Below are 24363 nucleotides of genomic sequence, written 5' to 3' on the forward strand. Positions count from 1 at the left end.
TGGGTTTCGGGGGACTGCCTGGCCATCTTCTTTCCAACTTCCAAAATGTTACATTCTGGACCCCAGTGTGCTTGTGGATTCATTTCTTAAAAAAAAATTATTTTGCTATAATTTTAGTAAAGTTTTAGGTTAGAGTAAATGTAAATGAGTATTTTTAATTTGCCGTTTGTATTCAGAAACCAGAGTAGTTTATTTATTTATTTTTAATGTTTTATTTATTCTTGAGAGAGCGGGAGAGAGAGAGACAGACAGAACATGAGCGGGGGAGGGGCAGAGCAAGAGAGGGAAACAGAATCAAAAGCAGGCTGCAGGCTCTGAGCTGTCTGCACAGAGCCCGACGCGGGGCTTGAACTCACAAGCCCTGAGATCATGACCTGAGCCCAAGTCAGATGCTTTACTGACTGAGCCACCTAGGTGACCCTAGAAACTGGTATGGTTTAAATAAAAACATGCCAAGTTGTCACAACAGCAAAAAACTAACCTTGATTTTTTTAAGTTAGAATTACATTAATCCTATACATTAATTTAGGATCTTAACAATTGTCAGTCTTTTGGTACAAGAACAGATTTATTTAAGTTGTCTTTTATGCCTTCAAGTTCACTTTGTATTATTTCTTCACCCAGGTCCTGAACATTTCTAGTAAGATTGTATTTTATAAAAAAAAAAAAAGATTGTATTTTATGATTGCTGTGTCTGTATTGAGATGAATTACATGTAATTCTTTAGTTATTTCTACTTTTCCATATTTCTGCTTTCTTCATTATCTCTACATCGCTTATGTATTTTCGCCTTCTGCAGCCTGGCACACTGGAGCAAGCAATGTTAGATGCTTTGGTGATGGATCGAGTGGATTTTGTGAAGCTCCTAATAGAATACGGAGTGAACCTCCATCGTTTTCTTACCATTCCCCGCCTGGAAGAGCTCTATAATACAGTGAGTACTGGGCCATCCCACAACCCATAAGATTTATGTATTAATTCGCTGAAGTGTTAGCTTAAGCTAAATATTGAATATTCAAACCTCCTTGAACCTTCATGTACAAAGATAAATTAGAAAGAGATTTCTCAACCAAAGGACAAACATTCTCACCAAATCTATTTTATCCTCTGGTCATTTCTGGGTTTCTTATTTTAATTAATTACACAGAATAGCAAGATCAGCTAATTTAGGAGGATACGACAGTAAGACCATAATGAAAGCCATTGATGTGAATAAGAACAAATTGCTTTTATTGACTTGTTAAAAGTCTTTCCCTGCAACTTTCCAGTGCAAACCCTTTGCTGAAAGCAGACCAGCTTGCTCACTGGAAAACACCAATCGCTCAAGCCAAGCACTCTTCTTGAAATGTCCTTCCTTGTTCTTTGAATCTTACCCTTTCTTCAAAGCCCTAGTCAAGGCCTACCTTTTAGAATACTCCAGTTCACAGTAAATCTGATCTTAGGACACAAACTTTTTACAACTCTTTTTGAGCCCACACAGTCTTCATAGTTTAGGTTATTTCCTCTTTGAGTCCTCACTCTCTTCAATTAGACTGTAAATACTATGAAGAAAGTACTTCTGTTCTTCACTGACTCCCTCAAAACTTGACTATGGTAAGCGTTCAAAAATTATTTGTTGATGGAATGGAATTGTGTAATGGGATTATGCTAATTATGTTTTTACTATCTACATATATATCTTTTTAAAACACATCTTGGGGGCACCTGAGTGGTTCAGTCAGTTTAGCCTCTGACTTCAGCTCAGGTCATGGTCTCACGGTTCATGAGTTTGAGCCCCACGTCTGGCTCTGTGCTGACAGCCCAGAGCCTGGAGCCTGCTTTGGATTCTTTGTCTCCCTCTCTCTGTGTCCCTTCCCTGCTCACATTCTGTGTCTTTCTCTCTCTGTCTCTCTGTATCTCCCTCCCTCTCAAAATAAATAAACATTAAAATAAATTTAAAAAATACATCTTGCCTTCAAAATTATTTCAACCTAATTATATCTTCTCTTAGGAAACACCTTTCTAATAATTAATTGGGGTGGGCTTCATTATTAAAGAGGCTGAAGAAAATATTCAGTATTCTGGGTTATTTATACATTCTGAAATAGAATATTTTCCCTCTTGCACATGGTAATTAAAAGGACTAAATTTTGTCTTTTCTTCTTTATTATAGAAACAAGGACCCACTAATATGCTCTTGCACCATCTTGTCCGAGATGTGAAACAGGTAACCTGATTACAAATGTGGGCAGATTTCTTTCAGTATTGCCTTAGTTTTTGATTGAGGTGTTGCCAGATTTTGCTTTGTAAAATGCAGATTTGTATTTTCTAGTGAATTACCTACCCTCTTTGCCTCCAACTCTGACTAACTTCATCACCAAGCTACCCTCCAAAGTTTTTTTTTCCTTATAATGTATTTTACATTTTTAGGATTTAATCTACCAAGTAAGTGGCATTAACTGATAATTATTTTCTCTGATAAAATATGAACCAGAGACATACAAAACTTTCAATCAGAGCATTAGCTCAGCATAATACAACAGTATTGCCAATGATGATAATGCTTGCTGAAATATAAAGAAATTTTGTCCTTGTCCTATTGTGTTTACCGGAGGATTAATGTGTGATTTTCATTGTTTTGTTATTGTTTTGACTCTAAGTGATGACTTGGATGTCCTATCTTCTTCTGTAAGTCTAAGCATTGTTCTAGGGGCCAGGATGAACCCCCCTGCTCTATACGCTTGCTCTTACTTTGCTCATAGTGTTCTCATTGAACTTTGAGTTAGGTCCCACTTAAAATTATCTATTAGTTATTAAACTTTCCCAACTTTTTTTTTTAACATTTTATTTATTTCTGAAAGAGAGAGAAACAGATTACAAGCAGGGGAGGGGCAGAGAGAGAGGAAGACACAGAATCTGAAACAGATTCCAGGCTCTGAACTGTCAGCAGAGAGCCCGCTCAAGGCCAGACTCACGAACCTCAAGATTATGACCTGAGCCAAAGTCGGATGCTTAACCAACTGAGCCATCTAGGCGCCCCCAAACCTTCCCAACTTTAACAGACTTTTAGGCCTTAATTCCTTCTCTTTTAATCACCAAAAACTTATATTCACATCTGCAGAAAAGTAAGAGAGACTTTTTTTGTCCCCGTGATTAAAATCTATCCCTGGCACACTTTAAAAGTACTTCCTCATTTCTCTGAAGTCTGGTATCTTAATAGAGACTGTGCAGGCTTTCTGGCTACGTTGACTTGGTGGGAGGGCCTTGGCTGAGGAAGATATGTAGATGCAAGTTAGAAGTAAGCAAAAGTGTCTGTGCGGATATGAATTTAGTGTGCATGTTTCTGCTATATCAAAATGATTCTCCTTAGACTATTTCCTTGAACCTTGATTCTATTACAGTAAATTGAAAAAAAGGAACAGAATATGCTTTTAACTAAGAACAACTAAAAGCATTGGTTTTGGTGTTCCTTGCCAAAGTTAATTATGGATGTGAAAAAGAGAAATTATTTACATTTATTCATAGATGAAATATATATTTGTATTATTGTATTTATTTATATATTTATATAAATATGTATTTATTTATATACTTAAATAACTACATAAACCTTATTTCTTATTCAAAGCTTCATGAATATTATTCATAATCTGTTTGTTTCAGAGATCTTGTTCAGAATCATGTGTGTGCCTTAAAAATGCTGAAGTAAGTTGGACAGAGAAAGACAAATCTCAGTGTGATTTCACTGAGATGTAGAATCTAGCAGTAAAACAAACAGATTCATAGATTCAGAGAGCAGAGTGTTGATTCCCAAAGAGGGCCGAGGTTGCATGGTGGGCTCAATGGGTGATGGGGATTCTGCAGCAAATATGTCACAGGGATGTAACATACAGCGTAGGGAACGTAGCCAACAGTGTGGTACCAACTTTGTATGGCAACAGTGATAACTAGCCTTACCATGGGGACCATTTCATGATGTATAAAAGTTTTAAATCACTATGATAAGGACCTGAAACAAATAGGATATTGTATGTCAATTATACTTTAATTTAAAAAATGTACTATGAATGGTGGTTGAGAGTAACAGTGATGAAGGGGTAGGAACGTGGGTTTTGAGTGGTCAAAGTCGTCTTCATTTAGACCGAGACCCATATGCTTGGAAATCGGCTGCTCAGCCCTCCTGCTAACTATAACGTTTGTTTTGGCCTAGCTTCATGTTTTGATGTCTTGTTTTGTTTTGCCATTCCATGCTCCTTATTTCTGCTCGCTCCGCTTCCTCCCATATTCTCACGTCGTGTGTGATGTAGTCCACACAGTGTGGAGTGCTCCAGCCATTTCAGTGGAGAGACGGGAGATCTAACCCAATGTTAATTTTGGATCGCATACATTCAGTATATTGAGGGGAAGGAAGAAGTTTTCCTCAGTCCAAGGTTCTCCCAATGAGACTAAGAATTAAATTTTACCTGAGACAGATTAGCAGGAGAAAAACACCCAAAATTTCATTGTGGGCACATAGAGGTCCAGTAATGAAGTTGAGACCTCAAGAAATGACCGAGGTAGGCAGTTTTTATACTTTTCAGATAGACAGTCAATATATGTGGGAGGAATTGACAGGACAAAGAAAAGTTAACTTTGGGAGCCTCTGTTAGTAAGGAATTCTAAACAAAATTTGGGGTGGGAGAGTAAATTAGTAAAAAAGTAACAAGGTTGTTTATTCAGGCTTCTCCTCTCTAAATTTCTCGTGTCTGGTGAAAAGGATGTCTCTTTGTCTTGTGGTGTAGGAAGCGTACCTTTCACAGGGAGAGTTACTTCCTGCTTTCAAGGGGATGGGGTTGGGGGGTCTGAGTGTCTTCTGGCACAGGCTCTCTCTTAAGTAACTTTTATTCAAAATAATATGTCAAAAAGGCACATTTTGGTGATATCCTCCAGTGATTTTACTTCTCTTATAGTAAATACATAATTTCCAGTTCAAAACAATCTTTTAGACTATATTTAAGTGCATTTTGGAGCGCCTGGGTGGCTCAGTGGGTTAAGTGTCCGGCTTCGGCTCAGGTCATGATCTCACAGTTTGTGGGTTCGAGCCCCGCGTCGGGCTCTGTGCTGACAGCTAGCTCAGAGCCTGGAGCCTGCTTCTGGTTCTGTGTCTCCCTCTATCTCTGACCCTCCCCTGCTCGTGCTGTCTCTCTCTGTCTCTCAGAAATAAATAAAAGACATAAAATTTTTTAAGTGCATTTTATTATCAAGTTGTGTATATGCATGAGAGAGAGAGAGAAAAAAGAAAGTTGAGTGAGCAAATATAGTACATATTTGATGTCTGTGAAACTAAAAACACATTAAGGCTACGTTTGTTTTTCCATCTGAACAAGCAGACTGTATCAATAGTTGGTCACATTAATCGATCAGTTAGTAAAGGCAACTGAAAAGTGTGAGTTTACCTCTTTGCAGTTGAGTGGGCGGTGTTCTAACATGGCAAACCAGACATAAAAAAGGAACTGAATTTTACCGTCGTTACGTGGTTTTGTTTCAGCATGCCCTTCTCTCAGGCTACCGAATCACACTGATCGACATCGGATTGGTCATTGAATACCTCATTGGTGGAGCGTATCGCAGCAGCTACACCAGAAAAAGTTTCAGAGCCCTCTACAACAACCTCTATAGAAAACGTAAGGTGTCCCAACTGGTAAGTGCCCTAGTCAAGCTGGGGATGAGAACTAGGAATCACGCATTTAGAAAAACGGCTTGGGAAGTTCAGTGAAGAGTGGCCTGTAAACTGGACGTCCGTGTTTACAAATGGTCATGAGTCTCTACCACCTGTAAATGACAGTGCTGGGCCAGGGTGCACATAAAAATCAGGAGTTCGGAAACTCGGAGGAAACAGATTTACGCATAACTAGCCGTAATACAGAGCAAGGAATAGTGTGTGTGGTATTGCCACAGAAGTAATGTGTGGAGAAAGATTTGAGGGGGAGATGACCAGTTCTTTTCTCTCCTTTTGAAAATATAGAAGGGAAAAGCTCCCTGGGCTTACATCATGAACTCATAGTAGTCTGTAGTCTGGAATCGACAAACTTGGCACAGGCGTGTCGGGGTTATATTGAAAAATGCATGCAGAGTGTATAAAAATACACACTGTACATATTTTCTTTTCCATCATGGTACTGACCGTCTAGGAATGTAAAGTTAGAGTTGCTGCCTGGTTGATGAGGGAGAAAACATTGCTTGCTTCTTAAAAATCACTGTTATTATAGACTGAAGAGAGACTTTCTTCTTAGAAGTTAATGGCAGTGTTAGACAAGGTGGTTTGGGGCATTTGGGGCTGGGGCAGTGAAAGGCATAGTGCTGTGGACGCTAGGACACAGTTCTGCAGTGACAAGGGGGCCTTGGCTGCTGGGCCGTGCTAGCAAGTTATGCAGGATGACACTAGAAGGAGTCCAGAATATGAAGCCACTTTGACCTTTATTTATAAAGAAGCAGGTAAAGTGAAAGCCCAACTTGCTTCTAAGAAATGAACAAAACAAAAAGAAACTCAAATCTCACGGAGAAAATGATCTTCACTGAGATTTCAGAGGCATAGGGATGCTCTTGACATGTCAGCTCCTTCGCCGGAGGCAGATATTCCTTGAGGAGAAGTTCCCTGTGACAAGGTGTGAGGACTGACCCTGTCAGGGAGCTCGCTGGGCAAGTACCCCTGGTGGGATTTTCTTTTGAAATGGTATGAAATTGCTCCCCGTTTCTCTGTTTGCTGGCGAAGGAGTAGAGTTAATAGTAAACTCTCGGAGTAAATTAGATTGTAGCAGTTACAAACATGTGGTTTGGAGTCAGAGAGATATGCGATGGAGTATTAGTTTTGCTCAGTGTGAAATCTTGAGTGAGAAACGGAACGTTTCTGTGTCTCATTTTCCTGATCTATAAAATGGAATAGTAATAGAACATCTCTTTTCTAAACTTGTCAAAAGGATGAAATAAAATAACACCCGAAAGCACATATTCCTAGTATATTGAGGGTATAGAGTGTTAATAATAGTCCTTATGATGACTACTGACAATGCTATTACTTCTGTATCACAATGATAATGATAATAATTTGAGTGTTTTGTTAGAAGTTCGGATCCCATCATTTCTCTAATTTATATCCGTAAAATGCAAACTGAAATAAGTAAGTAAAGTAGCTCAAAGGCTATAGTTTGTATCAGCCCCTTTTAGAATGCCTTTTTTGTCTCTGTTGATGGAAGCTTCACGCTGATAAGCAACCAATTGTGTTGTTATTGGGTCTAATCACTGGAATTCCAGTGGTGATTCATAGCATCTGGAGAAGTTGCATAACTTTCGAACTTAACCTTGGAGTTGTTTGTGAATGGGAACTCTTTCTTATCAGAACTGTGAATCTTTATTGCCTCTTCTGAACTCCGTTCCTGGTATAGAACATCCATTGATTTTTAATGGAATTTCCACATAGGGAAGGAATGCAGATATATAATAGGGAACAAAAGAGCATGTTCTCTCTGATGTTAGGAAATAACAATGTGCTTAATAATGAGGAGGTCATGAGAGGCTTTTGTGGGGTGAGTAATTAATTCTAATTACGGGCTAGAGGCAGAACCATTGGACACTTGGTAAGATACATGACACAATGTAATATTTTGTTTTCATTACTGCCTAGAAATGAAATGTTAGTTGTTACCATTATAATCTTCTTTTCCTCATTTGTCTTATTTTAAAAATAAAATAATGTACACCAGCAAGTGACCAGTTTTGCTCAAAGCTGTTCCGAGCCCCCTCTTCACCGAAGACGTCCCTCAGGAAATAGAAATGGATCCACAGAAAGCACTCTCCATTCCCAGTTCATTAGAACTGCCCAGCCTTACAGGTTCAAGGTACCACTTACTTATTTTTAGAAATTAAAAAATATATTTTTTTAGATTTTAGAGAAAGAGCATGCACACAAGCAGGGGAGAAGGGCATAGGGACAGAGAGAGAGAGAGAGAGAGAGAGAGAGAGAGAGAGAGGGAGAGAGAATCCCAAGCAGGCTCCACACTCAGCACAGAGCCTCACGCAGGCTAGATCCCATGACCCTGGGATCATGACCTGAGCTGAAATCAAGAGTTGGACACTCAACCCACTGAGCCACCCAGGTGTCCCTGAAACTTTTTTTTTTTTAAAGTAATCTCTCTGCCCAATGTCAGGCTTGAACTCACAACCCCGACATCAAGAGTCAACAGATGTAGCCCAGTGCTACTTATTTATTTATAGACTCAGAAATAAAATTGTTCTTGCAGGTTAGACCATTCTTCATTTAAAGTTGGAGAGGGGGAGGCACAAATAGAGCCTTTACAAGTACCGTAAACAGATGGGTGTGAGTCAATAGTGAAAGACAGCTGTCTTCCAGCACCAACTGAGCAATAGAAGCCATGTTCTTATTCCACGTCTCCCCATATTACCTGCGTCCCACTTTCCTCTGGGCATACATGCTTTTGCTCAAGAGTTTCTATATTAAATGATTCCTATGTTGGACGGATGAGGGTTGCTTTCCATAGCTCTTAGGATGAATGGATATTTTATAAAATTATCTTTAATCACCATAAATGAATACAAATTCCTTTTATTTATAGAAATAGAGGAAGCTTATAATTTTCTCTCTTAATCCCCCTTTATTAAAAAAGGTTAATTATTGAATCTTATTATTTAGCAGGCATTATATTGGGTGCTTGGTTAAATTTGGGATGCAGATGGGTAGAGAAGATATAAAGATGACTGAGAAATGATCCCTCTCTCCCCAAAGAAATATAGTATTGCAGTATGATGAATATTGAATTAGACATATGCACACAGTGATATAGGAGAACATGGGGGTTAGGGAGTGGCATTTGAGATGGGTTGTAAAGTGTTAGTTTACCAGGTAGAGAATAGTACTTCGTTATTATATATTAGTATTACCAGAGGAATATAATCAGAATAGAGGAAAGGAAACTTAAAACCAATCAGTTTGGATGCATGTTGGCAATACTAGTAAAGTTTTTCTAAGGGAAAAATAATGACTCAGTTTATAAAGTGAGTTTAGAGATTTTTAATAGTTCTTATTTATCCAGTATGTTATTTTGACCCATTTCCTGGAGAAATTGAAAACTGTCATATCGTTATGGGGTCTATCCCAAGGGTGCAGTGTTTTAAGTTGTGCTAAATGAACACAAGGTGTCTCAGCTTCTGGACCCTGGATCTGTCAGACACAATAAGAAGTAGATCACCTAAGAGGCCACAGTTTTGATTTCTGCTTTATAAAGTTCTATTGATATTTCCATCTCTTGTTAGTGATGTAAAAAATATTCTTAGGATACCTGATATGTTTCATTAGCTCTAATATCATGCATCTGAGTATTTGGGACTCCATTTCTGTCTTATTTTCCAACAGGAAAAGTCTGTAGTCCTTCATAAATCAAGGAAGAAGTCAAAAGAAGAGCAAAATATATCAGATGACCCTGAGTCTACTGGCTTTATTTACCCTTACAATGACCTGCTGGTTTGGGCGGTGCTAATGAAGAGACAGAAGATGGCCATGTTCTTCTGGCAGCATGGAGAGGAGGCCACGGTCAAGGCTGTGATTGCTTGTAAACTCTACCGAGCCATGGCCCATGAAGCTAAGGAGAGCAACATGGTGGATGATGCCTCAGAAGAGTTGAAAAATTACTCAAAGTAGGACTTCTCTCTTCACTTCATGCTAAACATCGACAGTTCTTAGAATGGTTAGACGCTTTTATCTCCCTCACCTTAGAACTTGTAAGATGCACGGGCTTGTGGCTGTGCATTTCCTGGGCTCTCCTATAAATAAGGGTCTTTAGGTAGGTATTTCAAGGCACTTTGTGGAATAAAGGGAAGAGTGTAGAGAGCTGGTCCTCAGGTCAGGAGAGCTGGGTTCTGGTCCCAGGCCAGCTGTTTACTAATTGGGTAACTCAGTTGGCCAGATTTGGGGACTCTAGTTTCCTCACATAGAATGTTAGTTAATGATTTTGAACTCTCAAACTCTGTGATACTAAGTTGAATGAAAACTTGTTGTTTACTTTTAGTACCTTTCAGGCAGGAAAACAAATAAATGTGTTATGTGTTCAAAGGCCCAGAGCATGATGGCAAAAGATAGAAAAGTTAGAAATGGTTTTGATTTTTTTTTATTACTAAAGCATTATAATAGTGAGGAAAGAAGAAGAGCTAGAGTTAATGGAAACTGATGTATAATTGTGACTTTTAAAGGTCCAGAGAGGAGCACCTTGGGTGGCTCAGTTGGTTAAGTGTTGAACTCTTGATTTCGGCTCAGGTGATGATCTCACAGTTTGCATGTTCGAGTCCCACATCGGGCTCTGTGTCAACAGTGCAGAGCCTGCTTGGGATTCTCTCTCTCCCTCTCTTTCTGCCCCTTTCCTGCTTGCTCTTTCTGTTTCTCTCTCAAAAAAAAAACAACTAAAACTAAAAAAGATAAAACAAAACAAAAGTTCCAGAGAGGGGCACCTGGATGGCTGAATATAAGCCCCAGGTCAGGCTCTGTTCTGACTGCTCAGAGCCTGCTTGGGATTTTCTCTCTTTCCTGCTCTCTTTGCCCATCCCCTGTTCTCTCTCTCAAAATATATAAACATTTTTTTAAAATTAAAAAAAAAGTTCAAGAGAATAGCAGGGTTACCCTTTTAGAGTAAACAACCTCCCAAAAAATGTCTCCAAGTCTAGCTTCTTACTTAAGTCATCCGTGTATTTTCTAAAATGGTAAAGGGACAAAAAAAAAAGGTGGCCCTACAATTTTCCTAAATTTCTAGTTCAGTATTGAATAGTCTTTTCTGTCAAAAAATTCTTTATTCGGTCTTGTCAGGGAGCCCCAAACCAAGCTATAGGTCGTCTGTTTGGTAGGGTAGACAGGCTTCTCCCCTGAGTAGATAGCTCAGCCACACCTGGGGTAAACCATGTTCTGTACACCACGGTGTAGACCCTTCCAGAAAGGGAGAAAAGTCCATCTCCTGAGCAGCAATCACTCTCAAAGGGCTTCTGCAATCCGAGGTTATTGTGTTGTTCATCCTTTCGCATTGGTCTCCTCCCTCATCTTTTTGAACGTTCCTGGGACTCTCACTTGCTTTTGTTTTTGCCACTAATGGTGTGTCATTTCAGGCAGTTTGGCCAGCTTGCCCTGGATGTGTTGGAGAAGGCATTCAAGCAGAATGAAAGGATGGCCATGAAACTGCTGACCTACGAACTCAAGAACTGGAGCCATTCCACCTGTTTGAAACTGGCCGTGTCGGGGAGGCTGCGGCCCTTTGTTTCGCACACTTGCACCCAAATGCTGCTGACGGACATGTGGACTGGGCGCCTGAAAATGAGGAAAAACGCCTGGCTGAAGGTACGTTTACCTACAGAGAACAAGCTGGTGGTGGCCAAAGGGCAGGAGGGGAGGGCCTGGGCAAAGTGGGTGAAGGCGAGAGGGAGGTGCAGGCTTCTAGTGAAGGGGTGAATAAGGCCCAAGGAAGGCAGACCGAACACCTGGTGTCATCAGCGGTGCTGTGAGGGTGTCGCACAGAGCCAGACGGCAGCTGCCCTGGCGGTGAGCACAGCGCGAGTGTAGAAGTGCCAAGTCTCTGTTCTGTACCCCTGAAACCAATGTAACCTTGTGTGTCAGCTGTAATTCAATAGACAAAGAAGGTGTATTTGGAGCGCCTGGCTGGCTCAGTTGGTTAAGCATCCGACTTGTGATTTTGGCTCTGGTCAGGATCTCACAGTTCATGGGCTCGAGCCCCATGATGGGCTCTGCACTGTCAGCATGGAGCCTGTTTGGGATTCTCCCTCCCTCTCTCCTTGCCCCTCCCCTGCTCATGCTCATTCGCTTTCTGTCTCTCTTTCTCAAAACAAATAAAAAAAGGTGTATTTACTTGCTGTGTAGAATTTAACATCGGTTTACTCTGAAGCTCTGTATTCTGGAGTTCATTTTTCCCTTGTGGAAGAGTACATTCAGGAGAACCAGTTAGTGTCTTTGGCTCTCACAGCTGCACTGGAGTCTTTCCAGGGGGGCCTCTGACAACAACTACTTTGTCTCCTGCTGCTGTGGTTTCTTTTTTTAAAAATGGGGATGGCTGTACCAACTCTGTCCATCAAAAGACATTCTCTTGGGAAGGGTAGAAGTTAAAAGCAGATACAAACACATAAAAGATTTCATCCTTAGTAAACTCCATTACCTCTGGTGATTATAACAGAACTAAATTAGCCTTTCCAGTGAATTTTTTTTCAGCTTAGGAATATTCATTGATAATACACTAAATAAAATCAGCAGTTCCTGTTCTGTTCATCCAGTGTGATATTTTAGGGAATAAATGCTTCTTTTATTTTATTTTTTTAAGATTATTTATTTATTTTGAGAGAGAGAGAGAACCAACAAGTAGGGGAGGAGCAGAGAGAGAGGGAGAGAGGGAATCCCAGGCAGGCTCCACATAGTCAGCACAGAGCCTGAAGCGGGGTTCTGTCTCACCAGCCAGCAGATCAAGACCTGAGCCGAGGTTCAAGATGCTTAGCCAAATGAGCCACCCAGGTGCCCCTTAAATGCTTATTTTATAAAGCTGCCCTCAAACACATTTGTTCGCCCATTTTCAGATTCTTCTATCCATTACAGTTTGGCCTCACCTTTCATCTCGAATTATCAGGAGTAATTTAGTTAACTACTAAAACCATTTAACTTTTGACATCAAACCTAAGCCTAAAGGTTTAGGTTATGGTCAAGCTTATGAAGTGTTTATGCTTCTAAAAATGGAATTAAAAGGGATAAGGCAAGAGAAGTAAGAGCTATGTTAAGATTGTATACTTTAATTTTATTTTTCCTACAGTTCTTAAAAATTTGTGTCACAAATAGGATGACTTTCTTAAATATATATTTTTGTTGGATACACTATAGAAAACACAAAGAAATAAAAGGCATAAAGGACTTGCACATTTCAATTCCATCAATGAGATTGCAAAAACAAGAGAAATGGGAATCAAAACTTATTTCACATAGATTCCTCTTTTAAAAATATTGGAGAAACAACAATTATTTCCAGAAGTTCTCCTTTGATCTGTTTTGATTTCAAACCTTGGAAAGATGAAGCAGAGATATGAATGGGTTCTCCTCTTAGCTACATAATTTCTGACAGTAACTTCTTAAATGTGTAGAGAAGGAGATGGGGTAAGATGGCTGGAAGTTTGAGCAATAATTTTCCCCATGGCTGTGTCCTCTACATACTTTATTTTACTAGAAATCCTTTTTACTGAGAACTTAGTGACATTTGGCTCCTCAAGTGCCTTATATCAACAAAGAGACCCAAGTGGCTGAATGTTTTGCCCCAAAACACAGTGAGTCAAGAAAGAAGGCTGAATTAGCTACTTAAAATCTCTGAGCTGCAGGAAATTGTTCTCCCTGCCTGGATCCCAATTCCCTAGTGTTTGGCTTGTGAGTTTTGGGAACAAATTTGCAAATAATTATAAGGTGTCCTGGTTAGACTAATTCCAAGTGGATGAAGACTGGAGGAAGACGTTACAGGGTCATGTGGAAGAGAAAACTCTTAAATACTTTTAGGGTGATAGGCTCCTACTGATCCCTTGGGAATGGGATATTGACATCTTTGAATAGTGTCTCATGAGCCAGTTATCCTGCAAGGGACAAGGGCAACAGAATGTGGAGTCTTTTCAGGAAGTGGGTTAGGAATTAATTAGTGTAATGTCATTATTGTGCCTGGTAACTATGATGTTTCCAGACCTAGAAGATTTTGTGTATTTTGGGTTCCACGTCTAAAGAGAAAGCATATACTATTCACCCAAAGAATACCCTGCCAGAACTGGGAAAAGTCCTGAAAAACTTCTCATAGGAGATCAGGCTTTAAGACACGACATAAAGTCATTTCAGCAATGAAAGTTGGCCCGGATATGACTTCAGCTGATTTAATCATGAATGGTGTGCACATAGGGTTAATCACATTGTTGTTCCCTGAATTCCAGAAAACTAAGGCCTGATTTTAGCTTGAAAGAAAAGAAGTAGGGGCACCTGGGTGGCTCAGTCAGTTGAGTGTCCGGCTTCGGCTCAGGTCCTGATCTCATGGTTCGTGGGTTCAAGTCCTGTGTTGGGCCCTGTGCTGACAGCTAGCTCAGAGCTGGAGCCTGGTTTGGATTCTGTGTCTCCCTCTCTCTCTGACCCTCCCCTGATCATGCTGTCTCTGTCTGTCTCTCAAAAATAAGTAGTGCTCAGCAAGTTTGTTTTTATAACATTTCGTAAATCTCCTATACTACTTATTCTGAAAAAGCGATATAAATTGATCTTAAAAAATCTTTTGAATAAAAATATATTTCCAATAGCCTATAAATACATGAATGATAGCAATAATAATGAAAAAAAATTATGGATGTCTGGATGTATACCTTCCTTGGGTTTTACTGGCAGAAAAAATATTTGTGTAGGATGTGAAGTGAATCCATCAGAAGGTGACACTTGGTATGTTTTTATGTTCTTGATTTTATAATATGAATAAATTTTAATGTGTTTTATGAGATAATAACTACTTGAAAGCATCAAAGGGTTATGAAACATTATTTTCATGACCATTGAAAAATAATACTTCTTACTGCCTGCTCCTAGGGATAAATACAGTGTAGTATACTTATTTTTAAACCATTAAATGCATATATGTGTATGCATATACCTTTTTAAATATTTAATTTTATTTTTGCACAGTAATGGAAGCACACTTTAGATATTATTATATAATTTGTTGTTATTCACAAACAATATAACTTCGATATCTTTTCATTATATTAAAAGTTGCCTTTATCTATTTAATGGTTGCATAATATTCCATTCTTAGGTTGTCCTACACCAGCTATCCCTTTGGAGATGGATATTTAGGTTGACCTAGAATTTTTTTTAAGTTTATTTATTTACTTTTGAGAGGGGGGAAGGGGCATAACGAGGTAGGGAGAGAGAGAATCCCAAAAACACTCTGTACTGTGCATGCAGAGCTCAACATGGGGCTCGATCCCATGGATCATGAGATCATGACCTGAGCCAAAGTCAAGAGTCGGATGGACACTCAACCGACTGAGCCACCCAGGCACCCCAGGCTGACATAGGATTTCTGATATTACACATGATCCTGCAACGATCATCCCTAAACACATACACTTGCACTTATGAGTATTTCTGAGAGAGACACTTAGAATTGGAATTGAGTCAAAAAGTATATGTAGAATCAGGTTATCAACTGAGTGGGGGGTAGGTCTGATACTTTAGGTACATTACAATCTTCATTTTGTTATTTGGCTAATACTTGTGACTCTTACTGTTTATTTTGCTTTATTTTCTTTTAAAGATCATCATAAGTATTCTTTTTCCACCCACCATTTTGTCATTGGAATTTAAAAGCAAAGCAGAGATGTCACATGTTCCCCAGGCCCAGGACTTCCAGTTTGCGTGGTATTATGGTGACCAGAACTCCAGCAGTGCCAAAGACAGTGCTTCTACGGTTAGTGCGCTATCACCAGGAACTAAGCTTTCACACGTGCTTGTACACGCTTTCATACACAAATGTACACGTTCACAAAGTTTTTTTTTTTATTTTTTTTATGTTTATTTATTATTGAGAGGCAGAGAGAGAGAGAGAGCATGAGCATGGGAGGGCAGAGAGATGAGGAGACACAGAATCTGAAGCAGGCTCCAGGCTCTGAGATAGCTGGAGCATTCCACTAGGTAGTTGCTCTTAAAGGGAAACTTTTAGAGTAGGAAGTCCTTCCTTAAATGGGAATTAACTGTGCTCTTTAACATTAAGAAATGTGGTAAATTCTCACAGTTCCCTGAAGAATTAAACTTTGGCTGTAATGTAGTGGTCCTGTTTATAACAATTGCCCACCTATGTACTTTGGACATGGCCATATCAATTTATTAATTAAATTAATATTTAATGGCCACCTTCCATGTGCCAGACAAGATACAATGTCTGAGGACACTACATTAACTATGGCAGATGTGACCTCTAGGGGGCTCATCATCAGGCAGAATACCCATGATACTTCAGCATTATTCAATTTAAAACACTTATTAAAAAGTGTCTCAAATTTGTTCTGTTCTGAATGGATTACAATCATAGTAACAGTGTTCTCTTGTGTATGAATTTAACTGGACCAATAGTTTTTGATGACCTGCTTTGTGTTTGGAATTTTGCTAAGCAGAGAGTCAGCATTTGATGAGACATGTAAGGTTTCACAAGGCTGATTAAATATAATGTCCTTGGTTAGTTGAGGAACACAATTTGTATTATATATTTTGGGAGAAAAGTAGAGACAGGTAGATGCTCTTTTAGCAGGTTTTGTAGTTTTTCCTTGAGGGAATGGTGGGAGATAATGAATATACCTAAAGTACTACTGGCAATAGGAAAAGGAAGGCCATTGTCCTGAAGCTGAATAGACTGAATCTGCTTCATGAGGTTTAATAAAAGTCCTTACTGAAGTCTCTATGGGCAAAGTAACTTTGCCATGAGAAGTTGAAATCTCTCTAGCTGCTAGCCCTTTGAAAGCATGACTTTTGATGACATGAGTTTTCTTAGGAACAAATTATAGCAAGATGGCAGAATGGCTTAACTAGAGGAAGAAGAAGATTCTTCTCATCTGGTGTCAGTCAGTGAGAATTAGAGTTTGGTGGCAGCTTCATAATGAGGTGGTGTTTAAGAAGGGACTTAAAGATGTGTGGAAATGGCCTATCTGTGGAAGGACAGATAGTAAGTAGGGGCCCAGAGGCAGGAAATGCAAGGCATATGTCAAACACCCTAAGTGCTATGGCTTGGCTAGAGTCCAAGTTATAGTGGATATGAGACAAAGAGGAAATATTTTTGGGAATGTCTGGGAAAGTAGATTGAGGCTAGATCATGGGGACTCTTGTATATCCTATGAAGGAATAGGGTGTTTTTTTCTATAGGGAATGGAGACCCCGTGGATGTACATGACCAAAGTAGCAAGATGATCTGACCATTAGGAAAATTATTCTGTCTCCAGCGTATAGGATGACATAGCAAGAAGATAGGCTGAAAACAGGGAGAACATAGCCTGATGAGAAGGATTAAGTGCTTTGGCCAGAGTTAGTAGCAATGGGTCATGGAGAGGAAAAGAGAGGACTTAAGGGAAGCGTCAAATAGTGTTTGAACACGGGGCAAGAATGAAAGGGAGATAGCACATGTGGTCAAGAGGTTGATGGTTAAAACAAGGGCGTCTTGAAGGGATATGGGAATGTTTGGGAAAAGAACAGGTTTGGAAGGAGAAAGATGAGTTTAGTCTTAGACATGTTGATAAACTACAATGAAAAAATATTTCCAAAAATTTTAAAAGTTCAGAGCATCATTAAGTGGGGAAGATGATAGTAATACAATGGAAAATAAGTATGAATTATAGTAGAGTTGATTGTTGTAGTTATAATTTTATTCTGTGTGCCTCCTGATATCAGATTCCTTTGAGAGGGAGAGAAAGAGGAGGGAGAGAGGACAGGGTTAGAGGGGAGAGAGATGGGGGAGAGGAAGGCAGAGAGAGAAAAAAAGAACATTTGATTGATGATACTGATATTTGAGTAGGAAAAAAGTTAGCTAAGTGAAACATTTTTGTTTACCTTCTTGTAAGGACAAGGAGGGAAAGTCCTGAATCTGAATTTATATTCTCACATTGTCTTCATCATGGTAGGTGGTGTCTTTGAATTCAAATCCAAAGAGGCTTGATTAGGACTTTATAATCCATACCAAATTGCCAAGAGTAAGTAAAACCTAATGAGAAACTCCTAGAAAAAAATAATAAGAGAGATTATTTAATAACGAAGTCATTGCTTAAATTGCTTTGTGGGGTCTTAAACTGGTACTTATGTCATTAAAATCACAGTAAATAATGACCTTTCATACTGGTTCTAAGCCATTTTAACTCTAGGCTGGTTCAAACCTGTTAGAAACCAGATCAGTTCTTATAAGTCACAACCCCAATTTGACTGCCTGAAGTGATGTTAATGACGGCAGTCAGTCAGACGCTGAGATAACCCATCGAGAAGCCTGAAGCCTCAAAAATGATATTTTCTCAATTTTGTGGGCAATTCAAGCAACACTTGGTTTATTCCTTGGCTTGTGAAATCTTACCAGTCTTGTAGGTGTGACAACTAGAAAGAGATCTTTCGTGGGTATGATGAAGAAAGTACTCATCAAAGAAGTATTAGAGAACATTGCTTTCTTTTCATTTAATATTTTTTAAGATCACAAAATTAATGTATTTCCTGTTTAAAGATTAGGACCACACAGAGCTTTTTAAAGTAGGGTGGCCTCTCTTTTGCTTCTCTTTTACCTGAACAACCAGACTACAAGTAATACTTTCTTTTCTTTTCAGTTCTCTCCCTGCTTTGAAAAGGCTTTCCCCCCGCTGTGTGCACACCTGTGTAGTCACAGTCACACATCCCCTTGTCTGCCACACAGATGCTCATTGCTTATCACCTACAAGGGTTAACCCCTTCGGACTGACACATACATTGTAAGAAACTGATGAAAGATTTGATGCTTTCCCTAGAAAAATATTTGCATGTACCACACAAATCCTGGCATAGAGTTGCAGGAAACTCTATGGAAAACTTAGAGTCCATGAACTTGAGGTAGAGAACCTCTGCCATCAGTGAGGGATGCACCTCTGCTACCAAAGCCAGAATTCTAAAACTAATGCTCTGTCCAACTTCCCCAGGACTTGGAAAATATTTCATCAGTGGGTGTCTGTTTTGTCTTCCTCTGTTATGGAAATAGTTGTCTTATCTGTTAGTGATTTCACAGGGTGTTGTGGTATCTTTAGGTTTCAAAATGCTGTTAAAGGAGATTAAGCAGAGTAGGAGCAGGGACCACTTTTTAACCCTTGGAACTACTTCTGGTCTGACTAGGTTTCATTATTGGAGACGTAGCTTGCATTTCAGAGATCTCCTTCCCCAAAAGTCAGAGATTTCTGCAAATACACGTCGTTTTCTTTCCTCTCAAGACTAAGATTATAAGTTGGCAGGTGGACACCCAATTAATTTATAATATATTATATTCATATATGTTTGTGATATATTTTGGAAAAATCAGTATTTTAGTTGAGGCTCTGACAATAAATGATTATTTATTTTGCAGAAAAACCGTGATTTGGAAAGAGGCCCTGATGAGAAGCTAGATGAAAACCAGCACTTCGACTTAAAGAGTGGTCCCCAAAGCCTCCCGTGGACCAGGAAAATCTACGAGTTCTACAATGCTCCAATTGTCAAGTTTTGGTTTTATACGGTTGGTCTCACTACAGCAATTAAAAATAGGCTTCCTGATGGTCAGTAGTGAATGGTGGTTTTGATAAGGATATGCCTGATTTGCCAACTTGGGGTAAAATGTAGAAAAGCAACAAGAAAAAAAATGAGGGAAGTAGGAGGAGGTAGGAGAGAAAGAAGATTGGAGGGAGCTGAGGACAGGTTAGTGCAAATCTCTCTTACCATGGGAGAAAAAGAACAAGTATTTTCTTCTTTCCTGGGTGTTTCCCATTAGCTGTGCTGGGACCGAGCCTGTGAAACTTTGAGGAACAGCCAATTAACAGCACTGCTTGCGGAGTTAGGTGATGGCAGTGGATTCTTTTCTCATCTTGGGCAAAGAAATCAAGCCATTGAGTTGATGTTTTATTTGTAGGAATAATGTGTAATAAGAACAAAAAAAAAGGCAAAGTGTTTGCTTTTTGTCTTCCACTGCAGATGATTATAAGTATATAGAGGATAGTAAAGCTTCATTTCATCTCATCTCATTTCATTTCATTTCATCTCATCTCATTTCATTTCTTTTCCTCTTCTGACACCCCACTCCATCCTTTGGAGGACCGTGACATTGCAGAAGTTAATTTTATAAACAGATAATACATCTAATATTGATAGGAGTGATACAGAGAAATCATGAACTGCACTTTAAATATAATGAGCGCTTTTCACATCTATTTAATAACACTTATTTTTCTAATGCTTACCTGTGCTTTAAATTGCTCCTGGCAAAGATGGTATATTCCTAAAACATTTGAAGTGCGATTATAAAAGGATCCTTATCTAAATGTGTTATATTTAAAAATATTTACTCACCTATCCAAACACGCATTTCATTTACTTATTACATATGTACATAGATCCGTTTTCAAAAATCCAATCTTCCTTCAAATGACAAAGTTTCACTAGTTTTGTGAATGTGTAACAAAATATCCCAAAGTCTCTGGTGGTAGTTCTGAGAAACTTGTAGCCATAGTTAGTCACTGAGAAGAGTGTTCAGGTATTTCTAATCTTGGAAATCTCCAGCCGATGAACTCTTAGAGGCAGGAATGAAGCTAAGCGAATAGGATAGCAACAACACATAGTCAACAAACAAATGGACCAAATTAGCCACCAACGTCTGCCCCCCAAAAGGGACGGTGTTAGGAGTGAACACGGATGATCTTGACTGTCTCGTGGTTCAGTTATGATGTGTGTGCTTTACTGAAGCAGCATCTTGTTATAGATGTGGTGACGAAGAATCAAAAACGTAAACATTTTTAGACCTTTCAAGAGTTGCAAAGAAAGAAAGTATCAGGGGACCATATTACCAACATCTATTGTGGTTTAGCGTTTGGCCATCATGAATCTAATGACGAAAATGAAAAAAAAAGATTACTTGATAGAACAGTTTATTTAAATCATGTGTCTTAAGTGGCCATCAAACATGCTTAGACTTTAAGGAATAAACCTAGAGAAAAAGAGAATAGAATTTACCTGAACTTTCTTATGTGTTTTTCTACCAAGTTCTTTATCTCATGCACAGCATTACCCACTGTGCCTGTCCCAAATACCACCCTTGTATACATAATCACTACTGTGTAGTTAGAAGTGGTTTTGGCCATTTTCCACATAGAACTCTACTGGGAAGGTGATGTACCAAGCTGAGGTAGGGCTCAAAGAGATCTGAAAATAGGAATAAAAACACACCCCCCCACACACCCCCACACAAAAATACACATGCCTCTCTCTGTTGATCTGGGGCTTTAATACTTCTGTCAATCAGCTAGCACCGTGTATTGTCACTGAAGCTATTAAAAGACCTGCATAGTCAGTGATTGTGGAAATTGGTAAAGCATTTCTGATGGGCAATTTACTAGCATGTGTCACGGTTTTAAATGTGTATGCCCAGTGATTCTCCCTGTAGGAATATATCTTAAGAAAATTAGAATGTTGGATATAATCAGAAAGCTATTAATTCCTATGTGTGTATATATATGTGTGTGTGCTTACTGTGTTTTAATTTTTTGAAGATATTGCAAGTCTAGTTTTAATATATATAGTTACTAATGAAACATGCATTTCTTGAATGTCTACCATGGGTTAGTTTAAATGCTGAAGATAAAAATGTGAACTGTCTTTAATTACACGGACTCACAGTTGGACAATATTTTTCCGCTAACCAGGATATTTTTATCAATATGAAATAAAATTCTCAGCAGAAGCAAATGTCACAATTTATTGCATTTGCAAATAGACACCTACTGATACTGCTCATTGGTGTACTTGGGACGTGTGTTTTCTATGCCTACAGGGAGAAAAAAATGTGGTTCCCTCTTGGTTTGTTGTTAGCCTGACAGTGACCATGATGGCATGTGCAGGGTTCCAGAAGTTCTGGTCAGGAGCCAACAAGATGAGACAGTTCCCCCTTCATGCATTCGGGGACAGCGGTCTCTATTCCCTTCATTAAATCCTGGCATAGAAAACTGTACATTCTTGTACTTTCCTTGAAATCAGGTTATAAGTTATCGGAAACTATATTTCCATGTTAATTACGTTGAAGTTCCTGTGTGTTTCTGCTTGGCTCGGTTTGTGTCTGCTTGGCATTCTCCATTACGACGCTCACTCATGTCCAGGGAATGTGTGTCCCCCTCATAGATGGCATATTTGGCATTCCTCATGCTGTTCACTTACACTGTGTTGGTGGAGATGCAGCCCCAGCCCAGCGTGCAGGAGTGGCTTGTTATCATTTATATCTTCACCAATGCCATTGAGAAAGTCAGGGAGGTGAGTCGTGCCTTCTACCTTTGTCTTCTCCACCTCTAGGAAGAGGTGTTTTGGGCTCGTGATGAACATGCACAGACGGTCAAGGGTGGGGGTGAGACAGGCAATGCTGATCTCGATTTATCTGCGATAGGAAGGCTATTCAGGGGGAAATCTTGATCTCAACCCTTAATCCTTGCCAAAGACTTGCTGCAGGTTGCTGCTCTTTGAAAGCAGTTATTTTTGAAGATGTCCCAGTGGGTTTATCAGTCTTACCACGAGGCTATCTTACTGTTGTTAGACCCTCCAACTATTTGATTTCCCAGGTTTTTATTTTTAATGAGATCAGTTTTTATAGCCTACCATTACTTGTACATTGTCAGCTTCATTTAACAGTAGTCAAATCAGTGGCTGGAGTTGTACAATAAGAAAAGAATTCCTTGATAGCTTTTGAATTATTTTCCTACACACCTTTGAAAATTGACACTGAAAATCCCTGAGGCAAGTAGTGCAAAAGACAAAACAAAACTTTCATTCTGGGTTTTGCAAATGAGTCGCTTAAAAACACCAGAGTTAACATCCATGCGGTTATAACTGTAATCCTATACGGTTATGACTTTGTTTTACAAATCAATGTATATGTGTCTCTGTGTGTATGCGCTTACATACATTTATTTTGTCCTGGAGCTAATATGATGACCACTGTATACTAAGTGAATGTATTTTTAGTAATTATACCTAGTATTGCCTGCCTAGTTAGTATCGTGGAGATTATAGAAAACAATTCAGGAGTAAAACGTTACCTGAATGCCACCATTTTTTATGCTTCGGGAAAAATAAGTTTATTATTTTATATTTGAATTTGATACTCTGTTGCAGGGGTAATTTCTTACACTAGTGACTTGTAATGTGGCATTCTTAGTGATTGGTCAACAACATGCTAAGTCATGGTAGCAGGACTCGATTGCAGGATCCCTTGGTTTCAAACCATCTTCTCTGCACTTGGCTATCCCTCATGAAAATAGAAAGGTCGCTAACATCGATCCACTGTAATACTGAGTTTTTGAATGTCTTGGTGGTTCCCTGTGTTAGCTTAGGATTAATGAAAGCTAGGAAATGTATTTTTTTTTTAACTTCTAGCTGGTTTTTTCAAATAGCTAGCTAACCCTAGAAGTGACATTAAAACACATTTATAGAATTGTATTAATAGTTCATTGCCCAAGGATAACTGACGTCACTAAAATATTCTTGTGATCTAAGGTTTGGTGGGGTTCAGATTACTCTCTAAGCGAGCAGCTTATGTGCCAAAGAACAGTATTTGAACCCCTTGGGTCACACCCCATTCTTTAAATTTCCCTCTTTCTTTCTTCTTTTAGGTCTGTATTTCAGAACCTGGGAAGTTTACTCAAAAGGTGAAGGTATGGATTAGTGAGTACTGGAACCTAATGGAAACTGTGGCCATTGGCTTGTTTTCCATTGGTTTCGGCCTTCGGTGGGGCGACCCTACTTTGCACACAGCGGGAAGACTAATCTACTGCATAGACATCATATTCTGGTTTTCACGGCTCCTGGACTTCTTTGCTGTGAATCAACACGTAGGGCCATACGTGACCATGATCGCAAAAATGGTGAGTACGGTCTGTTTGTATATTCTGGCATCCTTTTTAATGGCTTTACCTACTTTCATGGTTTACCTTCAGTAGTTTAAGCTTTAGAATTGTTTACGGAAGCATGGACATTGAGCTCATGTCGTCTCTGTTTTCTTTATAATCACAAGGTCAGATTTAACAAATGTCCTTGCAGAGTATACTGGGTGGTTGATTAGGAGTCTCCACTTACTAGCCTTTTGATTAGGATAGAAGATATGATCGAATCCAATTCGTCTCTGAGCACAGTGATTCTCAAAGGTCAGATTTGTGTGAGTAGTATTTTCTGCTAAACTAATATAATGTCAGTAATATTTTCTGCTAAACTATCAATGTATCTTTTGATCTCCTCACCCCCAGCCAACTCTTAAATAGTACATATTATGGGCTACACTCTGTACTAAATACTTGTACCTATTCACTCATTTAATCTTCAAAATGATCTTATGAGATAGACACCATTATTGTTGTCTACATTTTTCATACACAGAAAGGGAGGTGAAGTAAATTTCCCAAGGGCTTACTTAGGGGAGGCAGGATTCAAATCTGGACCACCTGGCTCTGTCGTCTGAGCCTGCTGTGTGGTTGGGTGAGCCTTCTCTAACTGGCTTAGGGACCTGAGACCAGATCATCTTTGGCTTTTCCTTCTGGAATACCCACTGGCAGGGCAGGGGAACGTTCTGGAGAGAG

The 24363-nt window shown here is 39.2% G+C and overlaps 1 protein-coding gene across 1 annotated transcript in view; it reads left to right on the forward strand.

The window, feature by feature from the left end:
- TRPM6 (transient receptor potential cation channel subfamily M member 6) overlaps positions 1–24363 on the forward strand; it is a 197393-nt gene that overhangs the window by 111543 nt on the left and 61487 nt on the right. Inside the window, exons 15-24 of the mRNA XM_029919758.1 lie at positions 800–934; positions 2153–2206; positions 5507–5659; positions 7719–7853; positions 9386–9666; positions 11119–11347; positions 15330–15482; positions 19128–19274; positions 21923–22051; positions 23404–23655. Coding sequence (XP_029775618.1) covers positions 800–934; positions 2153–2206; positions 5507–5659; positions 7719–7853; positions 9386–9666; positions 11119–11347; positions 15330–15482; positions 19128–19274; positions 21923–22051; positions 23404–23655 — 1668 coding nt within the window. The remainder of the gene's footprint in view (positions 1–799; positions 935–2152; positions 2207–5506; positions 5660–7718; positions 7854–9385; positions 9667–11118; positions 11348–15329; positions 15483–19127; positions 19275–21922; positions 22052–23403; positions 23656–24363) is intronic.

The sequence above is a fragment of the Suricata suricatta genome, chromosome 13 (genome assembly GCF_006229205.1).
Source record: "Suricata suricatta isolate VVHF042 chromosome 13, meerkat_22Aug2017_6uvM2_HiC, whole genome shotgun sequence".
In the NCBI taxonomy this organism is placed as follows: Eukaryota; Metazoa; Chordata; class Mammalia; order Carnivora; family Herpestidae; genus Suricata; species Suricata suricatta.